Source organism: Toxoplasma gondii, chromosome IX (assembly GCF_000006565.2).
Source record: "Toxoplasma gondii ME49 chromosome IX, whole genome shotgun sequence".
NCBI classification, from domain to species: domain Eukaryota; phylum Apicomplexa; class Conoidasida; order Eucoccidiorida; family Sarcocystidae; genus Toxoplasma; species Toxoplasma gondii.
Genome location: NC_031477.1, coordinates 4,679,976 through 4,704,515, shown reverse-complemented (window position 1 = coordinate 4,704,515; position 24,540 = coordinate 4,679,976). Strand labels below are relative to the sequence as shown.

At 56.1% G+C, this 24,540-nt stretch overlaps 5 protein-coding genes across 5 annotated transcripts; 2 read left to right on the top strand and 3 right to left on the bottom strand.

The window, feature by feature from the left end:
- Positions 1-304: 304 nt before the first annotated feature.
- On the bottom strand, positions 305-7,922 carry TGME49_292340 (zinc finger, C3HC4 type (RING finger) domain-containing protein). The gene is made up of 3 exons (XM_018782169.1): positions 3,170-7,922; positions 2,806-2,884; positions 305-2,337 (listed from the first exon to the last, which is right to left on the bottom strand). The coding sequence occupies exons 1-3, from the start codon at positions 6,503-6,505 to the stop codon at positions 2,249-2,251; spliced, it is 3,504 nt and encodes a 1,167-aa protein (XP_018636493.1). The 5' UTR covers positions 6,506-7,922; the 3' UTR covers positions 305-2,248.
- A 2,151-nt stretch (positions 7,923-10,073) lies between these two features.
- On the top strand, positions 10,074-11,730 carry TGME49_292335 (hypothetical protein). The gene is made up of 2 exons (XM_018782168.1): positions 10,074-10,986; positions 11,466-11,730. Exons 1-2 carry the CDS (start codon positions 10,607-10,609, stop codon positions 11,578-11,580), a joined length of 495 nt encoding a protein of 164 aa, XP_018636492.1. The 5' UTR covers positions 10,074-10,606; the 3' UTR covers positions 11,581-11,730.
- Positions 11,731-12,412: 682 nt separating this feature from the next.
- TGME49_292330 (hypothetical protein) lies at positions 12,413-18,491 on the bottom strand (the record flags this gene model as incomplete). The annotated part of the gene is made up of 5 exons (XM_002368533.1): positions 12,413-13,376; positions 13,722-16,097; positions 16,683-16,874; positions 17,138-17,485; positions 18,080-18,491. The coding sequence occupies 5 exons, from the start codon at positions 18,489-18,491 to the stop codon at positions 12,802-12,804; spliced, it is 3,903 nt and encodes a 1,300-aa protein (XP_002368574.1). The 3' UTR covers positions 12,413-12,801.
- A 1,363-nt stretch (positions 18,492-19,854) lies between these two features.
- TGME49_292325 (hypothetical protein) lies at positions 19,855-20,936 on the bottom strand (the record flags this gene model as incomplete). Its single annotated transcript, XM_018782167.1, has 2 exons — positions 20,353-20,936; positions 19,855-20,057 (listed from the first exon to the last, which is right to left on the bottom strand). The coding sequence occupies exons 1-2, from the start codon at positions 20,681-20,683 to the stop codon at positions 19,855-19,857; spliced, it is 534 nt and encodes a 177-aa protein (XP_018636491.1). The 5' UTR covers positions 20,684-20,936.
- A 703-nt stretch (positions 20,937-21,639) lies between these two features.
- On the top strand, positions 21,640-24,378 carry TGME49_292320 (hypothetical protein; the record flags this gene model as incomplete). Its single annotated transcript, XM_002368532.2, has 1 exon — positions 21,640-24,378. The coding sequence occupies one exon, from the start codon at positions 21,640-21,642 to the stop codon at positions 24,376-24,378; it is 2,739 nt and encodes a 912-aa protein (XP_002368573.1).
- Positions 24,379-24,540: the final 162 nt, after the last annotated feature.

The window sequence follows — 24,540 nt, the reverse complement described above, 5'->3', positions numbered from 1 at the left end:
CATCCACAATGCGTCTTTAGCGCTTGTAGAGAAAGTGCATCTGTTGATCGTTCATTATGGGGGGTTCAGGTGGGGCGAGACTCACAAAACCACACCCTCCTAGAACACCCTTGGTCAGGTAGTGGAGTCGTCTAATATGTGATCTCCAAGCAAGCATTCGCTACAAGAACAGGCATCAGCTTACCAGTAAACCAAAAAGTTGCATCGCATCACAAAATACCACAATTCAGCTAGTGATGACGTCTGTACCGAATCATCCTGTGGTGAGATTCTGTTACCCCTGTTGAAGCTGTTTTTTCAAGTGGGTATTAGTGATTAGAACGCTACAATCTTAGCGAGCGTTTGATCAGAGATTCCAGATATCTTTGGCAGCTGGGCACGAACGTTCTTCACCCTTCAGGAATTGCAGACGCTAGAAGAAACCCTCATGCCGTGTATAGGACGTTCCGGATTCGTATGTGATCTGCCACCATTAGCCGGTAGTGGATGTCCGTACGCCGTAATTATGGTGCAGCATGACAGTCACACACCACTGGCGTAGTGAATGTCACGCCAAAACCACATCGAAACACATCGGCTTCGAGGGACTGGACTACAAGAAAAAGCTGATTCTCTGTTGGATAGATGCTGTAGACTCTTGTGGCAGACAACCGTGCGTGCAACAGTACTTACGTCATGTTCTGGCAGCGGGCCGTCAAGATGCGGACGATCTCTCAAACAGCAAAACAATTCCGTGAAGGATGACCGCCAGTCTGTTAAATATCACCACAACTGTGTATCTTGCACGGTCGTTGACGATGTGTGTAATTAATTTCAAACTTGCTAACCGTCTCCACGCTCCCCACCGACAGGGAGCTTCGATGGATACTCAAGGTACGGAGAACACATGACCGGCCTTCGCCATCACTCTTCTGCAGGAGGAAAATGAGTTATCACTCAATGGTTTTAGACGGCACTCATGAATAATTTCCCTTTTTAACTCCACAGTCAAAACAAAAGACTCGCGTGGCGGCCGCCTGCACTCGTGGCTGGAGGCCAGGCCACTGCGGAGGCGAGGTCCGTCATATCCCTATAGCAACCACGACGATAGGTCACATTCGACAAACTCAAAAAGCTACACAGCTCCGCAGCGAGACCATGCACGCTTCTCATCTGTTCCATCGAGAATAGGACGAGTGAACAATCAACTATCTTCATTTCAATACTCTTGCGGGTTCCCGAAACAAAAGCGCTGCATCCCATGTACCCCTGAGCCTGGATCACTCCGAGAACCGCCACCCTTTTTCCAGAAGACGCACGCCAGCCCGGAAAGCAGTCCCACCCGGAAGTGTGCAAAACGAAGGCGTCTCAGCTTCATTTCATGCCTAAAAACTTTCCGTTCACACGTGGTAGTCTGAACTTGATTGGAAAAACACAGGAGGCTCAACACGGGGAGCGGATGAGCTCATCAAATCGTGATGCAGTCCGGAGGAAAACGCGCAAAGCAAAACTGCTTCTATCAAATCAGGGTGTGCCCACCTTGTTGAGCGTCCTCGCTGTTTGCTGCTGTTACAGGAAGGACGTCTGCCGCAGTGAAGGAAACGGTTGATTGATCGTGCACACATTAAATGTAAGAAAGCCTAAAACGTCCTGTTCAGCGAGCGTCGTGCCCGCTTATCCTCTCGTATTCTTTCTTTTTCGTGATAAAAAGAGACAAACTGAGGGTGTCCCGTGATGCACGCGCGTGTTCGTTGCTTGTTAGAAAGCAGCGACCTCTGTCTCTCTTCAGGCACCCCCCTACATGGGTCTGCAGTGTACGGTACGCCGAACATAAAACGCATTACACTCTCTGCCGCGCCAGTCTGTTTCATTCTACCTGTGGATATTCTCTCAATCTCTATAGTCACTAGTAAAGATTAGAAGACCGAACTCGGCTTGGGTGGATGATCTCCATCGCGTCGGCCATTGATGACGCTATCCACGTTACCGAGGACGTCGGTGTCCCCCAATCCACCACCACTCGTTTATTTTATGCATGACAAACGATGCAGAGGAGGCAAGACTGACGCCTCCCACCATTGGAGGGCTCGTGGAAATGCGACGCGAGACGAGACGGCTACCATCTCGCGTGGCAGAACGCATGCCGTTCCGTTTTTTGCCATTTTCACGCATCCCTCCACGTTGTCCCCGTCCCCTCGCCTGCCATGGACCTCACACTTCTCTGAACTCCGCCTGGAGTCTTGCTGTGAAGACGTACGCAGTTGCGCCTTCATTTGGCTAGCCTAGGGCTCCGGAGCTGCCCGCACATGGGGCATGTTTCTTTCTGACGCTTGAAAAGCCACACATCCACACAATGGCCTGCACAAACAGACACCAAAACGAATCGGATCTGTGCGGCACTTGAATCGCGAATCAGACCAGAGGGAGTCGTCGTGCAGAGAGTGGCAAAGACACTCGCACGGATGGGTTCGCATCAGGACCTTGAAGCGAAGGGCGGGGAGGACAATCTCACGCAAAACGAACGCAGCGAAGAAGCAGAACGGACATCCGTGCGTGCTCCACAGAGACGACAGCAACCAAACACGCTGTACCCTCAACACCCGATTCGATGGTAATGAAAGGCTAGCGTGTCTAAGCTTATCCTGTGCGTTACTTGGTTCGCATCGCCGTTCCACGGAGACGAAAGACGAAACCTTGGCCACCGAACAGGCCGCAGTGAACGCACCAGCAGAAGGCACACGAAAAAGACACCGAGTCTTCAAACGAAAGTCACAATCTCACTAGAGCAGGAAAGAGAAACGCATGTACACCTCCGAGAGAACCTACGGTGGAACTTGTGGCCGCAGCTGTTGACGACGCGGAGAATGTCCTCGGACTTGAACACCTCGAAGCAGAAAATGCAGATCTGCGACAACAGAGAAAAAAGAACGTTCAAGAGCACATTCACTCCACTGCGCAAGATGCCTCCGGTTGTTCGTCTCGTTCTTCATCTAGTCCTCCTCAAACGCGGAATGACGTTGATGTAGAATATTGAAGTCCCACTATCTGTACCTCTTGGATGCACAACCGACTGGCGTCCCTGCCACTTCGTGTATCGTCTACATTTCTGTTATGCAGAGCCGAGAAAGTCTTTCTGCCTGCATTCGCGACCTGAAGCATAACGACGCTGTTCGTCCTCGCCGGTTCTCACCTCTTCTTCCTCTTCGTCGTCTCCAAAAGTAAATACCCCCGCATCTTTGTGATTAGGGCTTGTCCAGAGGGCGTACCGTCTGCGTCGAATCCCCCCGTGCTCTGTCCAATCGAGGGGAACTTCGCCTCCAGGTTCGTCTTCTCTCACCTCTGCGGCGCTGCCTGGTCTCGTCACTGCACCCTGTTCGCAGGCCGCCTGGCTTTCGTGGAGCGCCTCCCACTGCTTCCGTCGCTTCTCTCGTCTCTCCCTCGTCTCCCGCTCCCTACGCTGCGCATAAGTGGCGACACGCGTGTGGCGGAGAACGAGAAGAGAGTGCAGAAGCTGCCAGGGCAGAACGCCGAAGGCGCTGAACACAGCCAGGAGGCTGTAGGAGATGAAGAGCATCCCAAGAAGAACTAAGGCCCACCACACGGTCCACTGTCGGGCGAGCGAGAAGGACCGCATTCCCCCAAATGGCCCCGCGAATCCGGTAACAAAGGGGTGCGTTAAAGTCGGTCTCATTTTCGCGGCTTCTCTCGCAGCGTCGTTTCGCAGGTAGGAGGAGAAGGCGCTGTAGTACCGGGGGCTGAGGCCTGCCAGTCGGGCGGCACTGTAGTTGTTGAACGAGGCCGCCACGTTGACGACATTCCCCCCGCTAACCAGGAACGTCCACGCGTCCTCGGCCACAGCGTCTTCGGCGCCGTCTTCGTAGATGCACCGGAGAAGCCAGAAGAAGAACGTGGTGAAGAAAAGTCGCTGAGAGGCGCTTGGGAAGAAGACGAGTGGGGACACTGACAGAAGGCGATACGGATGCATCTGGCGCAGAAGCTCGTGGCAACGTAACCGACCGCCGGACGCACGCCTCCACACGGCCCTGATGCGATTGAGGAGTTCACCGATTTTGCCGAGACACGGAGCCAGACGCCGTCGGGACCCCTTCCACGTTCCCTCTCTCCACCGATGTAGGGTATTGAGGACTGTAACGATGCGACCTAGATCTCGACAAGCTGTCTCTCTACTATTTCGAGCATCTCTCCCCAAAGACTCGGCTGCTGGTTCTCGGCGGACACGAACTGGCAACGCTCCCGCGAGGACGTTCCCCCTGGGAGGCACATTGGCGTCTGGAGGTATTTGTGAAGAGCGTCGTCGCGCTCGTTCTCTTGTTTCACTCGATCCTCTCGCCCGGACTAGCCGGCTGACTCCTACGAGCGCCATTAGCCGGACGAAGAAACGCACTGCCGCGACGGGCACGAAGAAGAGGCGCTGCTCAGAAGGCGAGATTCGCTCTTCTCCCTCTTGATCAGACGGCTCCCTCGTCTCACCCATCTCGGCCGGCCGCGGTGGTTCTGCGCTGCTGTCACCGCTGACTCGCCCCGGCTCCCGTACGTCGTCCTCGGCGGGAAGCACGCCCGTGCGGTCGGACGAACTGCCTCGTGTGTCTCTCGAACACGACGGAGTCTCCGCGTCGCTGGAACGAAGCCTCTCTCTTTCACCGCTGCCAATTTCCCGGGCCGCTCCGTTGACCGAGTCTGAGGCTGGAGTGAAGGCCACCGGTTGGTTCCTTGAAAGTGGAAACGCACCTGGAGAGGGGCAAGACCGAGAACCTCCACCATCGAGCCCTTCCCCCGCTCGGGGCAAACAGTGAGTGCGTTCCCACACAGGCCTCCTGCTTCGGAGTGCGTTTCGCGGTCCCTGCGCCAGCGTCTGAAGAGATGAGGAGACCACAGCTGACGTCTCGTCTTCATCTGTGACCGCGCGTCCTTCCCTTTTGTTTCCCTTGATCGGAGTTCCTCCACCTGGCGCGCTCTGCCATTCTTCGATTCCTTCCGCACGTGGTGACGCCGGTCGCCGTCCTTCACCATCCCGCGCGACCTCCTCCCGAGGCTCTCGAAGACGCGGCTCTGCGTCGGCTGCCGACTCGCCAAGCTGAAGGCGGTTCCCGGGTCTATCCCCCCCCGAGCGACCCCGCGGCCGGTCCTCCGCTCCTCGCCCCTCCCTTACCTGCTCTCGGCCTTCGTCTCGTGTCTCCACCCGTGGGTCTTCCTCCACTGCCCCTGCAGCTGGAGCCGCTGGGGCCAGCGAGATGGCCGCGGCGCTCCTCTGATTGGTGGACACGCCAGTGACGGCTCGGGGACTTTGGTTGTAGTACGCGGCTGAGATTTCGGCTGCCTGGCGGCACTGAGGCGAGAGAGAGAAAGTCAGGGACTGCATGTGAAGCAGTTGCGCAAAGTAGAGAGAGAACGTGTACAGGGGGACTTCGAGGAGCAAGCCGCGGCAGACCTGCGAAATCACGAAGTAGACGTAGGTCAACCCAATCGATGACAGCGTCGCTTCCTCGCCACGTCCGGGGGGTGCTTGCGTCCCGAAGGGCGTCCCTGCTGCAGAGTTCGCAGTTCCACCCTCTCGTCTCTCACCTCCGGCACGAGGGACGGGTAGGCCGCCAGGCATCGGGCCGCCGACGGAGCGCTGGAAGACCCGTGGGGGCATGTCGGAGAAGGAAGCTCCAGCTCCAGCCGAGAGCGCCACTCCAGCTCCTGCGCTGCTCGCGGCCGTGGGGGAAGTGGAGTCGGACGCGACGCGCAAGACACCCGAGAGATGAGACTTGACTGTGGAACGCGACGCGTTCCAGACGAGGCTGTCCACGGCCGCGTCGAGCTGACTCGCAGCGACGTCTCCTTCGCTCAGGCTCGGGCTGGCCGCGCGACCGGGGGTCGACGGAGACGCGGTGAAGTGAGGTGACACCGTGACCAAGTTGAGAAACATGGCGAAGAAGACATAGAAGAACGCTGGGACGACGCAGGCAGCAAAGTGGAAAATGAACTCGACGATGCGACCAAAAACCAAAAATGCGTACAGAAGAAGAGCCTGACGATTCGCTGCGTAGAGACGGATCGGAAGCAGACAGCGAGTCGTGAAAAAATTGTACGTTTCGAAAGCCCAGAGCGACAGACGCTTCATCGAGAAACGGGACGTCGAACTCCGTAGAAGCGAGGGAAACTCCGGCTTCCCTGCTGTCTCTGGAGAAGCAGATACGTCGGGAGTGAGGACCGACTCGCAGAGACGAGTCGACACTCGAAACTGGGCAGAAGTGAGGCCAGAGCCTATCTCGTCCGGTGACCCACCCGCGCGCTCGGAAGTGACTTCGGGTAGTCGTGGGTCAAGTTCTCGAAGACGCGACGAAAGCTCTGCATTGCTGGAAGTCGAGCAGGGGGATTTGCGTGGAGATAAGTCCCGACGAATGCGACTACGGAAATCCCCTAGTTCTAGAGGTGGAGGACGCCGGCGACCTGAGTTCGCCATAGTGAGATACAGCTTCTCGGAGAGCCGAATACATATACTAGACACGCAGATGCACATGCCATGGGAGCCTTCTCTTGTCAGCTCTCTTTGGAAGGCTGACGATGTGCTTCGCGGACAGCTTTTTGTCTTGCGCGTTTTGTGTGGTTGAACGAGTCAAGCGACCAGAGGTGTGGTGAGGAAATGGGAGTCCGGGGAGCGGCTTGCAAACCAAATTTGACATAAACTCCCTCTACGAAGCGATGAGTCCCTTATGCGCCGCCATGAAAGAACACACGAATGGACAATAGACAAGCGTCTCGGCTCGGTTCGAACCAAACGTGCCACATGTCACAAGCGAAATACGAAGAGAGTAGGCGTTGCGAAGGGGTAGGCTGCCATACGAAGTTTCAAAGACCAGTAGAATCAGGCGTGGTGGTTTGTGAACCGGTGTTGGTACATCATTCCCTTTTGTTTATGTTTATCTACACAAGAGCCAGAACAGACGCAGCGGATGAGAGCTTTTCGCAAAGGAGCGACTAGAGCACAACTACCCAACGAGCGCTCAGTGGGCAGTCAAGTTCCCTTTTCGACCACTGGAGATGAGACCTGCGAAACGAGGACGACCTAGTTCCCAGACATCTTGGCGAACGCGGACCGCCTTCACCTGTACATCACAAAGAGGGTGGACATCTTTGGATCAAACCACAAAATAGAATGGAAATTCACATGCGACCTCACGCCAAGTGTCGCTGCAGGCAGCCGAGCGGGGAGGAGCAGTGATAGTTGCACTGGTGTGAAATCGAGCGAAGAGGACAAAAAACTAGCCGAAGAAAACTGCGTCAAGAGGAAGACTCCAACAAATCAAGAGAGAAGAGACGAAAACCAAGCCGTCCAGTGCGTTTACAAAAGCAAGAAAAGGTTTCTTTTGGGGCATTATCTCGGCGCCGGGTTTTTGGATGGCGCGGCGAGTTGACCGGCAGCTTGAAACTCGAGCAGCGAAGATCCGAGAAGCGCGTAAACACGTCAAAAGGTCCACAGTTGGAAAGAAACTCCTTTGCAGCCATCGACCCTCTAGAAGAGGGCAAAAAATGGCTCGGCCTTCCCCGCCTCGTGACTCGCGTCCCTCCCACGCGTCATCTTCGCTAATTCAGCTCAAGCACGGGGGTTGAAGGGAGCAGCCGAGACTCCCGCGCGAAGGTTCACTGAGCAAAAAAATTAGTGCTTGCATTTCTTTCCGCCAGTGAACTCCAAGCAATACATCTACGGATGATGCAAGGGCGAGTTCGGTAAAGGATGTGGGTGTTTAATTGAATGTGTAGTACAAAGTGCAACTATGAACACAACGGGACTATGTGTGGTATCTCGATAGCCTTCGAAAGAGTCAGCTTAGCCCGCCTTAGAAAAACCGTAGACACACACGCCGCTTCAGCGTGGAAGAACAGCGGGCTATAGAAGCGCCACGCAGCTGACAGCGAAGGTATGAACCCTCTAGTGAAGAGGGAAATTTCAGAAAAAAAACGAGTCACGCAGGAGGTCCAGGTTGTCCACAGTACTGGGGAGGACCAGGCTCACAGGAAGACACAGCGTGAAGCGAAACACGCGAGAACAACTCAAACCGTGTAGGCGGCAGCTATGGTGCAACCGGTCTTCTTCCGTAGGTCGCATGCGGAAACAGATTCCTATCAGCTCCCTGTAGCAGAAACAAAGGCTATGGGAGGTGCCGCGTAACACTGAAGCATTCTTATGCCATTTTAGCTGAGGTCTCATTCTCGTCTGTCGCCAGTATTCTTCAGCCAGCGATTCGCCACACCCCGCTCTCCACAGGGCGCTAGTACGGCAGGCATTACGCAGTGGCTTGGCCATTCAGGTTTCCCGCGCACTAACGAATGGCAAAAAAGAAAACTTCGTTTAAAACAAATGTCTCAACTGTAACGGTTTTCCGTATATGCAGAAGACCAGTAGTGAGCGCCGGGGAGACAAACTCGGGAGGCAGTTGACGGCGAAACGTAGTAGCCGGCTTTGCCGAATCTGCTCTCAGAAGCTTCAGGGACGGTGAATTTTCCACACCTAATTCTACAGAAGGCATCGTATATTAGTTGACCTAAGCATCTGGTTGCTTGAAGACCAAATGCAAGGAAACAGGAATAACAAGGCATCCTCGAATGACACGTAGGAATAAGTGGAGAACAACGTTGGTGCGGGGAACCGGCTGTTGGAGTCGAGCCGGTTTACAAATGAAACGTTGTTTGCGCGGGGGTTTGAACCTTCGACCTTGGATGGTTGAGACGGAAATAGGAACTTATAGGACAGCAACACGACCTACACTTGGAGTCCGCCTCCGTGGTGGTGTCCCTTATATATGAAAGACTTTTCCCTTCAGTCACTGGACTGACCTCCGCTCTAACGAGGGATATTCACAAGGGGGGGGGAGACGAATGAATCTCGATCTTCGTACCATATGTTCACTGTGATTGCCTTCCTCCGTCGAGCAATCTGGGGCTACATCGGTACTTGAATATCACTGGTGCCAAACCACTGTGTGGCGTCAGATCCTCTCAGTCGACTGAAATTACACGCTGCCGCGGCATCCGCGAAAAGCAAAGAGTAATAGCTCTAGAAACCTTCTGTTGCATGAAGAAAACTCCCCAGTCGCGGTGTCCGTGACAGATGCAAAAATAAGCCCTCACTTTGAATCAGGCACTTCACATTGAGGCCGATCGGCCGGTGATGCTCAGCGTTCACACCGTCTTAACTGTTACCGTTGCAGACCGACAATTTTGATTTCATGCACGTAGAGTATCCAGTTAACGAGGTACGCAGAAGCCAGCACAAGAACGGAGACGCCAAAGGTTGCTCCATGACGCACTGCAGCCGATTGGCTAGAGCCCTTCCCACTGCGTCACATGAAAACTGCCACCTTCCGTTTCGCATGTTTTCCTGAAAACAGGACTTACAGTGTCTGACACAAAACACATAGTCGGCTGCTCACGATAACCCAGTCAGGCTAAACGCCCGAGTTGAAATTCGCCGGGCTCACGAGATGTCCCGCTGCCACTTTGTTCTTGCAAACTGTTACGAATGTACAGTTTGGTAGCAGCTCATGTATCCACGGTTTATGAAGTTTAGTTTCCTTCCCGTTTCACGTGGTGTTCCGACGAGGTGCCAACATCTGTCGTCCGAAAGACATCTCAGGTTCGGTCGCCGCGGATTTAGTTGTATCCAGTGTAAGGGGAGAGGACGGCGTGAGTGAAACTTGGAGATAGGCAGCGAGAGGGAGGGGCGTTGGTTGTCCACGCTCGATTTGCTTCTTGAGGCTAGCATTTCTGTCACTCAATGGTGTCTACGTGGAAGGGAAAGTCACTCATCCAGTCTCTTGGCTACTCGCTTCGGCGATTAAGAAGAGAATCACTGTTGCTCGTGTCAGCCAGGTGTTTCAGCGGCTGGTCATGTAGGACCAGCATTATTGCGCTTAATCGGCAGCCCAGATGACTGCAACAGGTGTGATGTTTTTCAAGACCCACACCCTCCTGGAAACGAGCTAGAAGGCGACATACTAGTTTTTCTTCAGGCAAGTGTTTAAATAGTGTGTTTCGTGGCCTGGCTTTTCCTCGGAAGCGTTGGTTACTATCAGGCAAATGCATGCCCGTTGTGCTCATCCAGCGCGCTGGATGCAGTGCTCACCGATACGCCAATGCAGGAGAACTGCTGTCTAGCCGAGTCTAGCTCGCTGAAATGACTTTCTGAGCTGTTCGTTCTGAGCAGGAATGCACGTGGGAAAACGTCGGACGATTAGGACCCGACCAAACCAAATGAGCGGTTGAGGACACCGAGGAGGCAGCGGAAACACACTCACAATTTCATGCGTGTCTAAACGACACACCTCACATGCAACCTCGTGTCCTCTTGCCGGACCTTCTTGCTCTGGCGACGCCGTTTTCTTAGTGTCGCTGGATGCAGCATTAACCCACACTTCAGCTTTTCTCGCAGTGCATGTGAAGTGCATGGTACGCTTTCCGTCGACGAAACAAAAAACCAGGACTGCCCGCCCCACGCACCGCTCGTTTGCCCTCAGCCCTAAATGCCACAAACCCAGAATAAGCTAAACACTTCTTAGTGTGCCGTACCGTGGATACCCCGAAAACGACACAGATTTAATAAGCTAGTTTGGAAGTGACTGAGATGGTTCCGTCGCAAATACAGAAAGGAAACCCTCTCGTGGCAGGGGGGTCTCCACAATACCCCACTCCTCCTTGCCGGTCACTGGCACTGGGCGAGAACTGCATTCAACAACCACCGCACGCGACCGTAAGGAGAAGAGGGCAAGATATAAACCATGGAAAGGGGTGGGAAATGACAACTCTCCCTATTCAGTACTCCGACGGTGTACCTGCCAAGATGAAGCGTCGGGGCATTGAAACAGGGCTCCCACCCTTGGTCATACCTGACGCGCCCACATCTGGACCTGAATACGTTGCGACATTCTACTGGAGACACAATGGCCTCTACGGAAGGAACCAACCCACAAATTTCGAACCCTCTTCATTCGGACTGCAGTCAAAGTGAGAGGGGCAAACTACAAAACGGCGGACAAATATATATATGGCGAGCCATGGCGAGTCGATTAACAATCCCCGTTTTCTAGCAAAATTGTTCTCCGTCTTGTGCGTCTTTGTAGAGACATCCAGATACTGAGACTCGCTCGACCTGTGTGAGCAGGCGGATTATATCGCGTTGAACTTCTTAGGATGCTTGAACTGTTTGTCATGCGCAATGCACAGGCTGCCACTGGTGTAGATGTTCAGGCATCACATCTTTTCTCCAGAACAGCACCTCCATGCTCGTGGGGAAACCTTCAACTTAACATATGCACTGCTCCCACAAACTGGACTATCCCATTAATGCTGCTGAGGATAGCTTCAGTCCATGTTTTATTCAGATTTCATTTAGCGAGCTCTGTAGTCGAGCTGTCGACTCAGAAAGTGTAATGGTCTTCGCGACTGAAATATCCCAGTGTTCTTTTTAGCTCTTCTTTCTGCAGGTTCTCAGACCAGCTGGCTCGCGCAGGCATGTTCCGAAGACGGGGTTTCGATACATCCCTCGACACCAGCCGAGTTATTAATGGCGCCCAGGACTGGATGCTCAAGAACATCTGAGTCACCGAGTTCATGAGTATGACTGTCAGTACATCCACCTTCCACTCCATATCTCAGAAGGTATACGTTCTGTCCACGAATCGCCATTTGGAGCCTATTCTGTTGCTTTTCTCTCTTTTGAGCCCCTCTCCTCTGCCCTGTTATGCGAGTGCTGCCATGTCCACCGTGAGTTCTTGTTGTTCAGCCGTAATTTACCTCGCCATTCGTTTCACCTTCCAAAGTGCTTTTCTCTACGACGGAGCACAGCGCCGCTACGAGATAGGTGTTATTTGCCTTTGTAGACATAGTTGCAATCTAGCCGAATGCAGGGGAGACCTCCCTTTCCCGCTCGGGTTCTGATTCGTGCCGATTCCCGTTCGGAGCAAAAGTTCTGTGGTGGAGCTACAGTCCCATCACCTGCTTCAAGGCAGTTTGTTTCTGCACTCTTGACTGCACGAATGCGTAGTGCGTGAGTCTAAGTAAACGAACACTCCAGAGCAATCGCATGACTTCTGAGATCTTATCGACAAGACAGCTTTCCACGTGTCCTGTAGAGGGGAAAGTCTAGCTCTTTCCGATACGCAATTCGAACCGCACGTCCTTGATCTTCTACGGTGGGACAACCAAACAGTTTACTGGGTGCCTCCGTGGGAACAGCGCGCGGACGAGACGAAACAAATTGGTAACTGGGCTTAATGTAAAATCCACGCTCGCTTATACATTAATAGATCGAGGTATTCTGAAGATGGGACTTTTTCTTCCGCTAAAGTTTCCCTATCCGCCGCCCCCCATCAGACCTACGCTCTCAGTCGCCCCCCCTGGCAGCACACGGCCGCAGGCGGCCTTCACCCTGCTTTCGCTTATTGGATGGTGCGCGCCATGAACGCACCGGCACATCCTCTCACTCGTTAAGACGCAACCATCACCACGGCACAACTGGTTTTACCTGTCGCCAAGCCATTACACCTGGCGAACTGTGTGCCTTTTTCTCCACTTTTGACTTGCGTGGTCCCTAAAGCTGTCCCATCAGACATTTGGCGGAATCGATTTCCACGCGACAACTCTGCGCAGGCGCCCTATCTCTAGACAAAGGTACTTGACTCTTCGAGCGTTCACGCCAGAATGCTCAGTTCCCCCAGTTCACCAGAGCTGCCCTCGAAAGAGGGCACTTTTTCGTCCGCGGGCGACGGAGGGACACACGCCTGAAGCGTTTGACTTCGCTTCCACTTTTTCGGTGCTTTACTACAAAATTTGTGGGAAGATGCACCCAGGTGAAGAGAAGAAGCCCTCAGTTTGATACTCTTCGTCGATGTCGGCGATGGTGACGAAACCAATTTTTCGTTTGTCCCTTTTCCTCCCTTTACTGCTGAGATCGTCCTCGTCGCTGGTCTCTTCGTCTTCGTCCCCAGGTAAGCGGAAGTCGTCGCTTCTCTGCAAAACGAGTTCCTCGAGCAGGATTTTCAACTCGAAGCGCCGCTGAGCGAGAATGCGAATTGCCTGACCTACCAAGGCGTAGATGCCTAGGAAGACGTCATGCGCGAGAAAGACCCCAACGTCGTACCAGCTCATGTGCATTGACAGCGCGTAGAACTGAACTCCAATTGTAATCAAAATGTCGCAGAACTGCGCGTGCACCATGTTGTCTAGTAGTCGTATTCCCTTCATCACATCCGGGCCGACCAAAAGACTATTGTACGAAATTGGAGCTAGAAATTGGCGGCAGATAATGAAGTTTAAAGCGTTGGACACAGAGTACACTTCTCGGCGACCCACGCCGGTCCTCCACTCCTCGCCGCTCGCGACCGGCTCGTAACCCTCTGGAAACGGACGACGCACAGCACAGCACGCGCGGAGAAATGAGGATCAAACGTACGTACCCGCATGCCAGCGCTCGTTTGGATTTCTGCCATCCACATGCATGGTTGGACGCTGCACAGAGGACCACTGGAGAGAGACGAGAAAAGATGCTTTACCGAAGGCCCGGAAACGACAGGCAGATGAAGATACGCACACACACTCGATCACTGACATGTCGTTAAAGAGCGTTCGCGAATCGTGGGGGGAATGTGGAAGCCAAAAGATGAAAGCGTTAGGGCAGCGCGAACGCTGGCAGAAATATGGGATGTCTCGTGCCTGCCTGTAGCCTTGAGAATTCGACTTACTCTTCTTTTCGCGTCTGCACGTCATGAGCCGCTTGCCACACAACGCGTAGACGCCTGGGACGATAAGCATGAGAAGATGGTAAACGGGGCGGATGATGAACAGAGCAACAACCACAAAGCCGACATAGCGGCTCCCGTTTTCCACTTTTGGCGAGGCCGGGAGTTGCTGGGCGAAGCTGATGGCAATCGATCGAACGACAAGGTATTCACTAAGCAGTCTGCACACTGTGCCGATGGACACGAAGAAGGTGTCGAGGAAAGGCGCAGTGAAGACGAAGGCCACCAGTTCGAGGGCGAAGGAGACGCCGATGATCACGACGGCTGTGTGATCGACAGTCGACAGAGTTTCCCAGGAAGCCACGGGGAAAAAGTCATCCCACGCTGCAATTCCGGGCAACTGCTTCCACGACACCGGGACAGAGAGGGCAATCATGGCGATGAGGCACCCCTGCATGGCGTGGAAGCCAACGGGCGCAAGGAGCATGCGGAGCTGCTGACACCAGGTCAGCTGAAAGACATCGTCAAGCACCGTCTTGAGGCCCTGCCGTCCGCCGATGAAGAGAATGAGGAAGAAGCGATACAGAGAGGCCCAGAAGCCAATGCTGGGCACCGGAATGCCGCGCACGTACTGCAGATCTCGCAGCAACCTCCTCTCGCGCCGAGTTGGGCCCTTGGCGCGAGAACGATCCGGCGCCACCGGAGACGCGCTCGCGCGTCGCCCAACCATCTGTCTCGGACTCCCGCCTGCCCACGGCTCTGCAATGGAGCCTTGTCGGTAGGCAGCTGTCTCCTGCGGTCCCTGCGTTCCAGACCCGTCGGATCCCATGTCACTGTAGCGCTTGTGCAGCAAGCTGCCGGTGATTCGTCGCCGGATTCCACCCACGCTGATGCCGCCGCCTCCACCCTGGTGTCCATGGCCCCCCGCCACGCTCGCCGGCGACACAGGCCCGGGCAGACCCACAGTGCTCGTGAACGCGGCTGCCGGGCCTGTCCCTGGGCCTCCCCCATAAAAGAAATGGGAGCTGGGACCCTCCTGGAATCCTGGCCCTCTCGCCAGCACGCCGTAGGGACCCCCCACACCCGCTCCTTGCTCTCCTGTCAGGTAGTGTCCCCCATGGTGCGGCATCGGCAGGCCGCTGGACCTGTCTCCGTCTCCTCGGCCGCCAGGTGCCAAACCGTCGAACTGGTACCACGAGGGGGCGCGCGGCCCAAGCGACCCAGGGACCCCGCCAGCGATGCCGCCTGCTTCCAGCGTGCTGCTTCGGGAAAGGCGCGAGTTGGAGAATCGCCTCCAGAAACCTCGCGGGCCTCCTTTGATGGATGCACTCGCCGGCCCCTGCCCAGGGCCTGGAAGGCTGAGAGACCCGCTGCTCGCTTGCTGGTAGACCGACGGCAAGCCTGCGCCATGGACGCCGCCTGGGCCGACGCCTCGTGTCCCGACCAGCGGATATGGACTCGCGCCTCCGCCTGCATCGCCGTATACGTCGAGGCCCGGATGCCCAGAAGCGCCGCTCGGCGGAACCGGCGGCCAGGTCGGCAGGTCTGCCGGAGCCGTCCCCTGCAACTTACCCTGCCCGTCGGTGCTGGTCGCCCTCCCGAGGTAGCCTGGGCCTCCAGGTCCTCCTCCGCCTGCGGTCGCAGGGTGGGTCCCTGACAGGCCCGGGGCCCCCTGCGGCGCGGAAGCGGCGGACGCTCGGCCGCCTCGCCCAAAGGCAGGCAGTCCGACCCCCACCGCTTGTCCTGGATGATGGCCATAGATGGGGTCGAAGGACTGAGGCTGCGGCAGGCACTGACCATGTGCCAGCGCGTTGACGCCGCCCCCAGGCCCCACTCCCGGTGGGCCTCCAGCTCCCGGCATGGGTCCGGCGAGAGTCGCGAGCCCCGGAGGGAGACGCGCAGCCGGAAGCGGCTCCTCGTCTTCCTCGTGAAGCTCGTCGGAATTCTCCTCCTCCGCGTCTTCGCTTTCGTCTTCTTCCCTGTACTCTGGGAGCACGTCTTGGTCGTAGAAGGTCTTTTGTGTTCCCTTGGCCTTTTCCCTCTCCGCCAGCCGACACTGGTTCAGCCGCAGAGGGCGCGTCAGCAGCGAATACACGTTTTTGAACAGAAAGAAGGAAATCGTGTCTGTCGCGACGATCCAGTAAATGCGGAGTGCGAGGAACGGGATGTCCACGATGAAAAGACCCACGAGAAAGGCGTACTTGGCCGAAATAAACATGTCCGTTTGCGACAGCGACGCGCTCGCCGGACTGTCGATCGACCGCGTCGGAAACGCAAAACCGAGGCACACCACGCCCACAATTGTGACAATCACCATCGCGAAACAAATCCACTTCATCACCGGGTCACTGCCCCACCACCGTGCATTGCTGTAGCGGCCTGCAGAAGCATGTCGAGACACGAAAGCGAACAGGCAGGACAGCATCCGTGAGGAAAAGGCAATGCCGTCCACAGTGCGAAGATTGTGTTTATCTCTTTCCTCACCGGAGACCTGGAATGCTGCAATGACTTTGTCCTCCCAACACTTGCAGGTGCCACTCTAGTGTCTACAGAAAGAAAAAACCGCATCTCTCTCCTTCAAGCTTCAGCGCTGTTCCTCAACCTTACACACGTCCGAAAAGCGACGGGGGCGCTTCGCTTGCCCCACAGTTCACCCGAAGGACACTGATGGATTTGCACCAAGTAATAACGGAGTCGACACTCTCTCTCTCTTCATATATATATATATATATAGGATACATGAGTACGAATTGCCGCGTTTTCGTGAAAGTATTTGTATGTGCGTAGAGAATGCATTTTTAAACTGACTGCATATTTTATGCAATAAAATGCCTACACCCCCCAGTCCGTACGTCCCCTTTGGACGCGGAACGCCGGCGGTTTGCGATCGAACCAAGTGGGACGTTGTCTCGGGGTGTTGCGTCGCGCATCCGTTGCTGTCGCCTGTCTCAACTGGCTCCTTACTAAAGGCGTCGCGGAACATGATGACGATGTCGAGCATATCCAGAGTTAGTGCCACTCCAAGGTCTGCGTGTAGAAGGCCTTCGATCGACACCAGCTGGTTGATGGTCGGGTACATGGCTTCTTTCGCCCTCGCCGTGAAGACGACGTAGATGATGGGCAGCAGGCAAATTCCCACGAAGACGAGGAAGTTGTCTGAAGGCGAAGCGAAAAACCGGAACCAGGCGTCCACACTTGCGCTCCTCTTGCCGCTTCTTCTCGCTCGACAAGCAAGCAACGGCGCCTCTCGCCCCCCTGCACGTGAGAAGAACTCCGCGGCATCCCCCAACTGTTCCTCGGAGTCTTTGTCGCCACCTCTCTGTTTGTTTGTCTCCACGAGGGGTTCCTCTCTGTCGGCCAGTCTCTTTCTCTCTAAATGTCGCGCTTCCCCTCGGCTCTGCCTTTTCTTCGTGACTCACCGACGCTTTCTCCGGCTTGGACCAGCTGTCTAGTGAAGTGCGAGTTGTTGCTGAACGACAAGTTGGCGAGGCCGGCAGTAGTGACGTTCATGTGGGGGTCGTAGAACTGAATGGGGAACTTGCTCGAGAGGCCTTCCAAATTCAGCGCGTCGAACGCCGCAGCCATGCCTTGCGTGTACTGGAGAAACGCGATGCTCGTTCCCGAGGGCATGCTCGGAGCAAAGGCGACTGCCGCCATCTTGACAGCTACGGTGATCGTGTAAGTCATCCACTGGACGGCGCAGCGTCGAGAACTCGTACACGAGTCGGCGGCGCTGTCCGCCTTGATTGAGTAGCACATGTAGAGCACTGCACAACGAAAGACACACGCGACGCGCGCATGCGCGGGGCTGCAGAGTTGAATGAACTGCTGAGACTTCGCCAGAACGACCTAGAACTCGACAGTGCATGCAGACGCGCAGCCTCTATTATCAGCTTGGCAACATCCTCCCGGCTCAGAGAACGAGCCTGACGCACACATAGGCGCGCACAGTCTGTGCGAACAGATCTTCGAGACTGTCACCCAGTGTGGTGCACTGCGACTTGCCGAGAGAAAATCTTTCGACAGGCACTCTGACAGAGCGCCACAGAGGCACCTCCCTGTGTCTCTGTCTCTAGAGTAAAGGACTCGCAAGCGTGGAAAGGGAGAGAAAACAGGCAGTCGCAGCGGTGAAAAGACTGACGCACACGCTGCGAGACGGTGAGCTCGACAGCCCCACAGCTTGAGAAGGAAGCGCCCCACCGCTGTGTGTGTGTGTGTATGCATCGACCTACCTCCCCATATGTGCCAGGATTGTTGAGAAAGCCAATCAAACTCTTCTCCCCCCGTGAGCGTCAGGCTAGCAAAACTCGAGAGACATCTGCGTCGACTCGTTCGCACCCGGTTTTCGATGTTTCACTTACGCAGTGGAACGTCCCACACGAGGAAGAGGAGTCCAAGCCAAGAGCGCGTCTTGGCAATGATGACATAAAGCAGCATGAACTGTTGAAGGGTGTACATGAGAATGTTAACAAGGAGTGAGAAGATGCCGCGAGGAACCTCAATGAGTGCTTGCACATTCCGTCGACTTCCGCCGCGACCTTTCTTCTTCGCCGATCCAACCGTCAGGCTGCCCCCCCGAGAGCCTGTCTCTCCGAGCCGCGGGCCAGTCCCTGCCTTGAAGGAGATCGACCGCGGAGGAGACAGAGCGACCGGTCCGCCTTTCTCGCCCTCGCCAGACGGAGACGCCGCCCCTCGGCCTCGATGCGGCAGAGAGAGAGCAGGCGTCACCTGCGCGTAACTCGCTCTCCCTGAGCGATCCGTCGCGTTGCCCATGGTGACTCAGAAAAAGAGCACTGAGTGTTCGACGGTTCGGACGCAAGGTCGCAGAGCCCCGCTCTGAGGTTCTGAGAGCTCGAGAACGCCTGCGATGCAGCGAGGCAGAAACGCAAACATTCGGAGACAAGCGAGGCGCACGGTTTTTGCGCCAGTCGACGCTCAGGGAGGTAAGACTGGCCTCGGAGAGAAAGAACACAGAAGCGGAGAAAGAAGGGTGACTCTATCGACGAGAGAAAAGCCGCTGCGTGGAACCGGACAATTCTGTCGGGAAAAGAAGTCCCGTTTCGGAACCCCCAGACGACGCAAAAAGCGCGCGACTGCCCAGGGAATCAGAAAGACGCGCGACGCATGCACGACACCAAAGGCCAGACAGGGAGCTCAAAACGAGGTCGCTAACGTCTCCAGTCTTTCCTCTTTCAAGCTCTCAGGCCTTCTGATCCGTCGTGTCTCCTTTCTTCGATCCCCCACGGCTTCTGCCCTCATTTTCGTCACTCTCTGTATCTCCGTCTGTCATCCTCCTCTCGCCTCCGGAGCTCCCGCTCGTCGGCCTCCTCCACCTCGAGTCCAGAAACTGTGTCGCGAGCTTCTTGAACGCGCCCCCTTGGTCGCTTCTTCTCCTTTCCTCTCCTTCTTCACGCTCCCTGCCGCCCTCCTCCCCTCCCCCGCCGGCGCCTCAGTCGCGGCGTCTGTACGCGAAACAGTGGCAAGTGCATGCTGTCGCTGAGGACGCCTGGCCGCTCACTCTTCTGCAGGCCAGGCGAGAGGGAAGCGAGACATCCAGAAACGAGGAGAACGGGCAAACGAAGCGATGGTCGTCTCCGCGATACAGAGGCCGGGGAGAAACCCACGCGACACAAACGGGCAGTCCTGGGCGAGTAAACAGTCGAACGTAGAGAAGTCGAGAAACCGCGGAAAAACTCTTCTACTTGAAACACCCAGTGACTCGACCCCGTGTAGGCGTAGACACCTTCCGAGCATATACAAATGTCGTCGCAAATCTTCCTATCTAGACAGGGATCAGCCTCTCTCTATCTGTATATCTACCGATATATACATATACATATATATATATATATATACATATATACATATATATATATATATATATATATGAAGACTTAGATATGAAAACACCATGCATATGTGTTCCCGCGTGAGGAGGCGCAAATTCGTCAAGAGAGGGCAGAAGCCTTCCGTCCTCCCTTCATCGAACCAGCCTGGGGTTGCGAAACGCATTGACAAGGAAGCGCGCGTTGAGGCCACCGAACACAACCGAGCGGCCAGCGCAGAGGCGGCGCGACGCGTATTCACACGACAGCCAGGAAGAAACGCACACACGCATTCGCAGCCTGTACACGGTCTACAGAGAGAGGCGAGAGAAAGAGGAGGAAAGACGAAGAAAGGCATAAAAAGGAAAAACCAGCCCCGCAGAAAGCCGTCGCTTGGTCGCCCGACGTGAAGACAGGCAGCGACGCGCGGCGACGGCAGGAACGCCCGCGAGTCCACACGGAAAAAAAGGGAGCATCGGAGAAGAGGCCAGAGAAACAGAAAGCAGCAAGAGGTCTGAAGAGAGAGAAAACAGGAAAGAAATCAAACAGGCGCGTTTGAAACGCCCTCGGCGCAGACGGGTGCCCAGACAGCCGCCACGAAAAGAACGGAAAGACAGACCCCTTCTTCACAGACTTGCCTGACGCGGAGCAGAATACCGTGGAAGCCGTAGAAAAAGGCATCCAAAGAGGAAGGCAAAGACGCCCCAAACGGCAGACAGCCTTCTGTATATATTTTGTTGAGAGACAGAAAAAACGGCCGCCAAAAACGTAGCAGCGAGACTTCCGCGATCGACTCTTGCGTGACGCACCTTCTGCGCGGCGTCTGTTTTCCGTGAGTCGTCGAGCGAAACCTGACAGCGAAGAGTCGGACAGGAGCAGCAAAGACGACGCGGAAATCTGGGGAGAGACGGAGATCCAGGAAACATAGAACAGAGGGAAAACCTTTTCCCCATTAGAGAGAAAGGTCACACCGAACTCCGAGAGGTCTCCTCTCCTCGCTCGCTTGCACAGTGTTTTGCCGCCAGTGCATTGTGAGGCCCCTGCTGCCGACTCGCATGCAAGCGGACTTAAAATCCTGGACGCGGAGTCCGCCAGCAAACTCGTCTGTTTGAAGGAGAAAGGCGCGTTTGCTTCTGACATCAAGACCTTCTCTCTGTTGCCTTCGTTTTCGACATTGTGACACCGCGCCGACGCGGCGACTGAGACGCGTTAAGGCTGCGCCTGTTTCACACGCTGGACATGTTCCCCCCCCCCTACAGTCTAAACATGGGGCTGGCTGGTTGAACTGAACGCATGTTTGTCTCTGTCTCCTCCCTTGCTGGTTCAGTCGAGGAGTTTCGTCTCTGCGACTTGAGCTTGTTGCCCGAACAGGAATGGCCTACAGCTCGTGACTCGCGGTGGCGCGCGCTACAAGGATTCCGCTCGAACCTGTCAAGTATTCGCCGTCGATCTTGCCCCCTTCTGCTCTGCTTCTTGTCTTCAGAGTTCCGGGCGTAGAAACAGTGGCTTAGAGTCGCAGGGAGAAAACGCGTTAGACGAGAAAGAAGAAGTGGAGACCTCGTCTTCTGGTGGACTTCTCTCGCGAGATCACGACGGGGGTTTAGGGGAGATGAAAACACAGGCCAAGTCTCCTGCGTTCTCCCTTCGCTCTCAACTAAGAGGTCATCACGCCTTTTCTTCAGGAGAGAAGGCAAACATCCCAACGCAGGGCCTGTGGTACACAAGAACTCGCTGCGTCTCACTCCGCGTTCTCCCGTGCCGCGACTGTTCTCCTCCAGTCCTTCGCTCGTGCCGCTGGACCGTGCACCCGCGCTCCTCCACGAGCATCTACACACCGAGAGAGAGACGAGGAGGAGAGAAGGAGGACAGAGAAAGAGAAGGCGAGAGAAATCAGGGAGAGAGAAAGAGACGGGAGAGTATACAAGAAGAGAGAGGGAGCGGTGAAGCAAGAAGAGACAAGCAAGGGGAGAGAAGGCAAGAGAAGCAAAAAGGAAAGGCAAGCAGTGAGAGCGCGAAAGGAAGAAAAAAGAGAGAAAACGACAAGAGAAGGAAGCAGAAAGGAAAAGGGGAGGAAGGAGTTTTGCCCGCCAGCGAGTATGGGGTTACCTGCATGTTCACTGGAGGCGCCGAAGGCGTCGAATTCCTCCAACGGGAGGTTCGCGCCTGTCCCCGTCGTCGGGAGCTCCCCAGAAAGTTTCTCCACTCCTCTTGGGGCCTCATCTTCGCTCCCACCGTCTGGCGCTCACCTCCTGTCTTCTTCTCTGGGCTGCCGGGCGCCTCTGTGGCGGCCTTTGCATGCAGCGAGCGGATCCGAGGAAGAGCTTCTCGAGCCGAAGGAGAAAACAAACCAAGAAGGGAGAGAAGAGAGAGGAAAGAACGGAGAGGCACGCGTGCACGAGACAGAAAGCGACGGGACTAGCCAGGCGCTCGGCAGGGCCTTTGCCTCCGGCTCTGAGAACTGCCAAGAGGACTCGGGAGAAGTCCCGATGCCCCGGTTGGGGGAACTGTTTGAGTCCTTGCCCACGCCTGCCTTTTCGCTTTCGACCCAGCGAGGCCTCCCGCAGTGTCTCCTGGCTCCGCATCTGAGAAGGGAGTTGAGTACTGTGCGGCTTCTCGACATTCCTGCAGGCGAGGCGCTTCTCCTCCAGCCGGTGTACGAGCAGTGGTGGAAGACCGTCGAAGCTTCCGAACTTTGTGAGGATGCCGCCGGAGGGGCAATGCCCGAGAAGGCGCGTCTCTGCAGGCGCTGCTTAGAAGAAGAAGAAGAGGGAATGCCTAAGCGAGGCCGCGTCTCCAGTGGAACGGAACCCAGTTCCTCGGAAAGCTCCCCGCTCGCCGGTCTCTCTCCTGCAGGTCCCTCGCTACACGAAGGCTCTTCCTGCCAGTTGGGCCTTCCTCCGGAGGAGGAGGAGGCCGGCGAAAGGGCAGCATGCGAGGCGGACTCGGATGCACACAGCGCGAAGAGGAGGCGCTTGTTGTCGGTCGACGGCTCTTCCGCGCCTTCTCGGACATGCGAACGGGGAGCGTCCCCGAGGTCTCCGGAGCTCGGAGAAAAGACCGAAGTCGCCGAAACCTTCCGGGAGAGCGCTTCGCCGACGGATCTCCAGGTGGCTTGTCCGTCGCGAGCTTCGTCTGCGTCGATCCCACCGCGTGCGACTTTGCCAGTCTGCGACTTGGCAGGCTTCGCCCTGCACCTGATGGCGCGGGACCTGCAGAGTGCAGAAAGCATTTATCCAGTAAATCAAAAATCCGCGCAACGAGGCGGCGAGAAGGCCCAAGGGCATGCACTGGCGCGAGTTGGTGTGGGGTCGTCGGCGGGGCGCCAGACCCTCGACGCCCGCAAGCTCATGTCGCTCGCCGTCTGCATGCAGGCGCACATCGTCACCGCGCCTTCCGAGGAACTCAAGGTGGGGTCGACAACGAAGGCCGAGACAACGGAGAGCGTGGAGACAGCGATGACGGATGCGAAGAGCGAAGGGGCGAGGGGACTTGAGAGACTTGAGACCGAGGACGACGAGAGGGCGCTGCACCGTCTGGCGTCGAAGCGTGAGGTCCGAATGATTCGTCACGCCGAAATTTTGCTTCAAGAGGTAGTTGAGGAGCTGCGCAGCGAGCTGAGGAAGAAGGAGAAAGGCTGCTGTTCTGCATGTGGAAGGCAGATGGACGCGAGGTCCTTCTTCTTGGTGCACGGAGAACAGAAAGACGGAGACACTCAAGCTGTCGCCCCTCCCTCTTTGCCTCACCTTCTCGCGAACCTTCAAGGTGGAAGCGACCCTCAGCTCCGCCAGTGTGTGGGCCAACGCCTCGCTGCAGTTCTCACTGCCGATGTCTCTTCTTCTGCAGATGGCTCTTCTCCGCCTTGCGATTCTCGTGCATCCCGGGAGCCTTCTCTGTCTTCTGCGCGTCCCGCTTCTTTCCCCCGCGCGGCCTTTGTCAGCGGGGTCTCTGTTGGAGGGCTGGGCTACGGCGAATCTCTCTCTGAGAGACGCAAACTTTTTGCCGCATCTATTAATTCGGCGCCTCTGTTTCGACAGCCGACGAGTGTTCGCTTTCTCCCGCTGCACCGCGGCGGACCTCTGGAGCTCCTCCACGCCTTCTGTTGCGGCGCGGACGTCATTCAGGGCGGGGAGACCAGCGAGCATGCAGAGCGCGGCATCGCCTACAGCTTTGATCCATATGATCTTCTTCAAGACGAAGAAGAGGAAGGAGAGAGCGCAGGACAGAACGGAGGAGAGAAGGACGTGGAGAAACTCGGTCGAAGGGGCGAGGCAATCTCTCGCGAGGCGGACGCGCGAGCAGCTCAGGAGATGCTGGAGCGCGCTGCCGCGGCGGGCATGGCAAGTAGATTGCTTCATTTGGACCTGACGTCTGAGGTGTACCGCGACGATTTCAGGCCCATCATGGAGAAGAGAAGCCGAGGCGTTTCGAGGGCGACAGGCTGTCTTTCTTCACGGAACTGCGGCGGCAGTGAAGCGAGCAAAGACGAGGAGACGCGCGCTTCGCAGAGAGGGAAAGAGGGAGCCTCTTGTCGCTGGAGCACAGTCCAGGACAGTCGAGCGTACATACACCACCTTTTCAACTGCAGCGAGTTGATGGGGCCGGTTCTGCTGCTTCACCACAACCTGCAGTGTCTCCTCGCACTGTTCGAGGTTTTCAGGATCTTCTTGCGGCGCGGCGAACTGCGAGTCGCCGTGCACCGTTTTCTCCGCAGATGCTGTGAGAAGGGCGCCGGTGGACAGACGCGGCCGGTCGCGCTCTCTAAGGACAGAAAGCTGAGCCTTGCGTCACTGCCGAGAGGCGAGGCGCATGGCAACTGCAGAGCGATCACGGCCTGAAGGAAGGGCAGAACATTCGGCAACTGAGAAGCAGTTGCGAGAAAGTCGAAAAGCGGAGCAACGAGGAGGGCAGGGAACACAGACACGGCGCAGGACAGAAGGACCGAAGAAGGGGATACGGAATCCGCGTTCTCGCAGTCTACGTGACGCCTTTTCAGTGGC

Bases quoted from the DNA above. Each gene is read 5' to 3' on its own strand.
- TGME49_292340 (XM_018782169.1), bottom strand. From the start codon at position 6,505: ATGTGCATCTGCGTGTCTAGTATATGTATTCGGCTCTCCGAGAAGCTG. The intron at 2,885-3,169 runs GTGAGAACCGGC...CTGTTGTCGCAG, and splicing joins ACGACGAAGAGGAAGAAGAG to ATCTGCATTTTCTGCTTCGA. The intron at 2,338-2,805 runs GTAGGTTCTCTC...CTGTTTGTGCAG, and splicing joins CTGCGGCCACAAGTTCCACC to GCCATTGTGTGGATGTGTGG.
- TGME49_292335 (XM_018782168.1), top strand. From the start codon at position 10,607: ATGGTTCCGTCGCAAATACAGAAAGGAAACCCTCTCGTGGCAGGGGGG. The intron at 10,987-11,465 runs GTGAGAGGGGCA...TTCTTTCTGCAG, and splicing joins TCATTCGGACTGCAGTCAAA to GTTCTCAGACCAGCTGGCTC.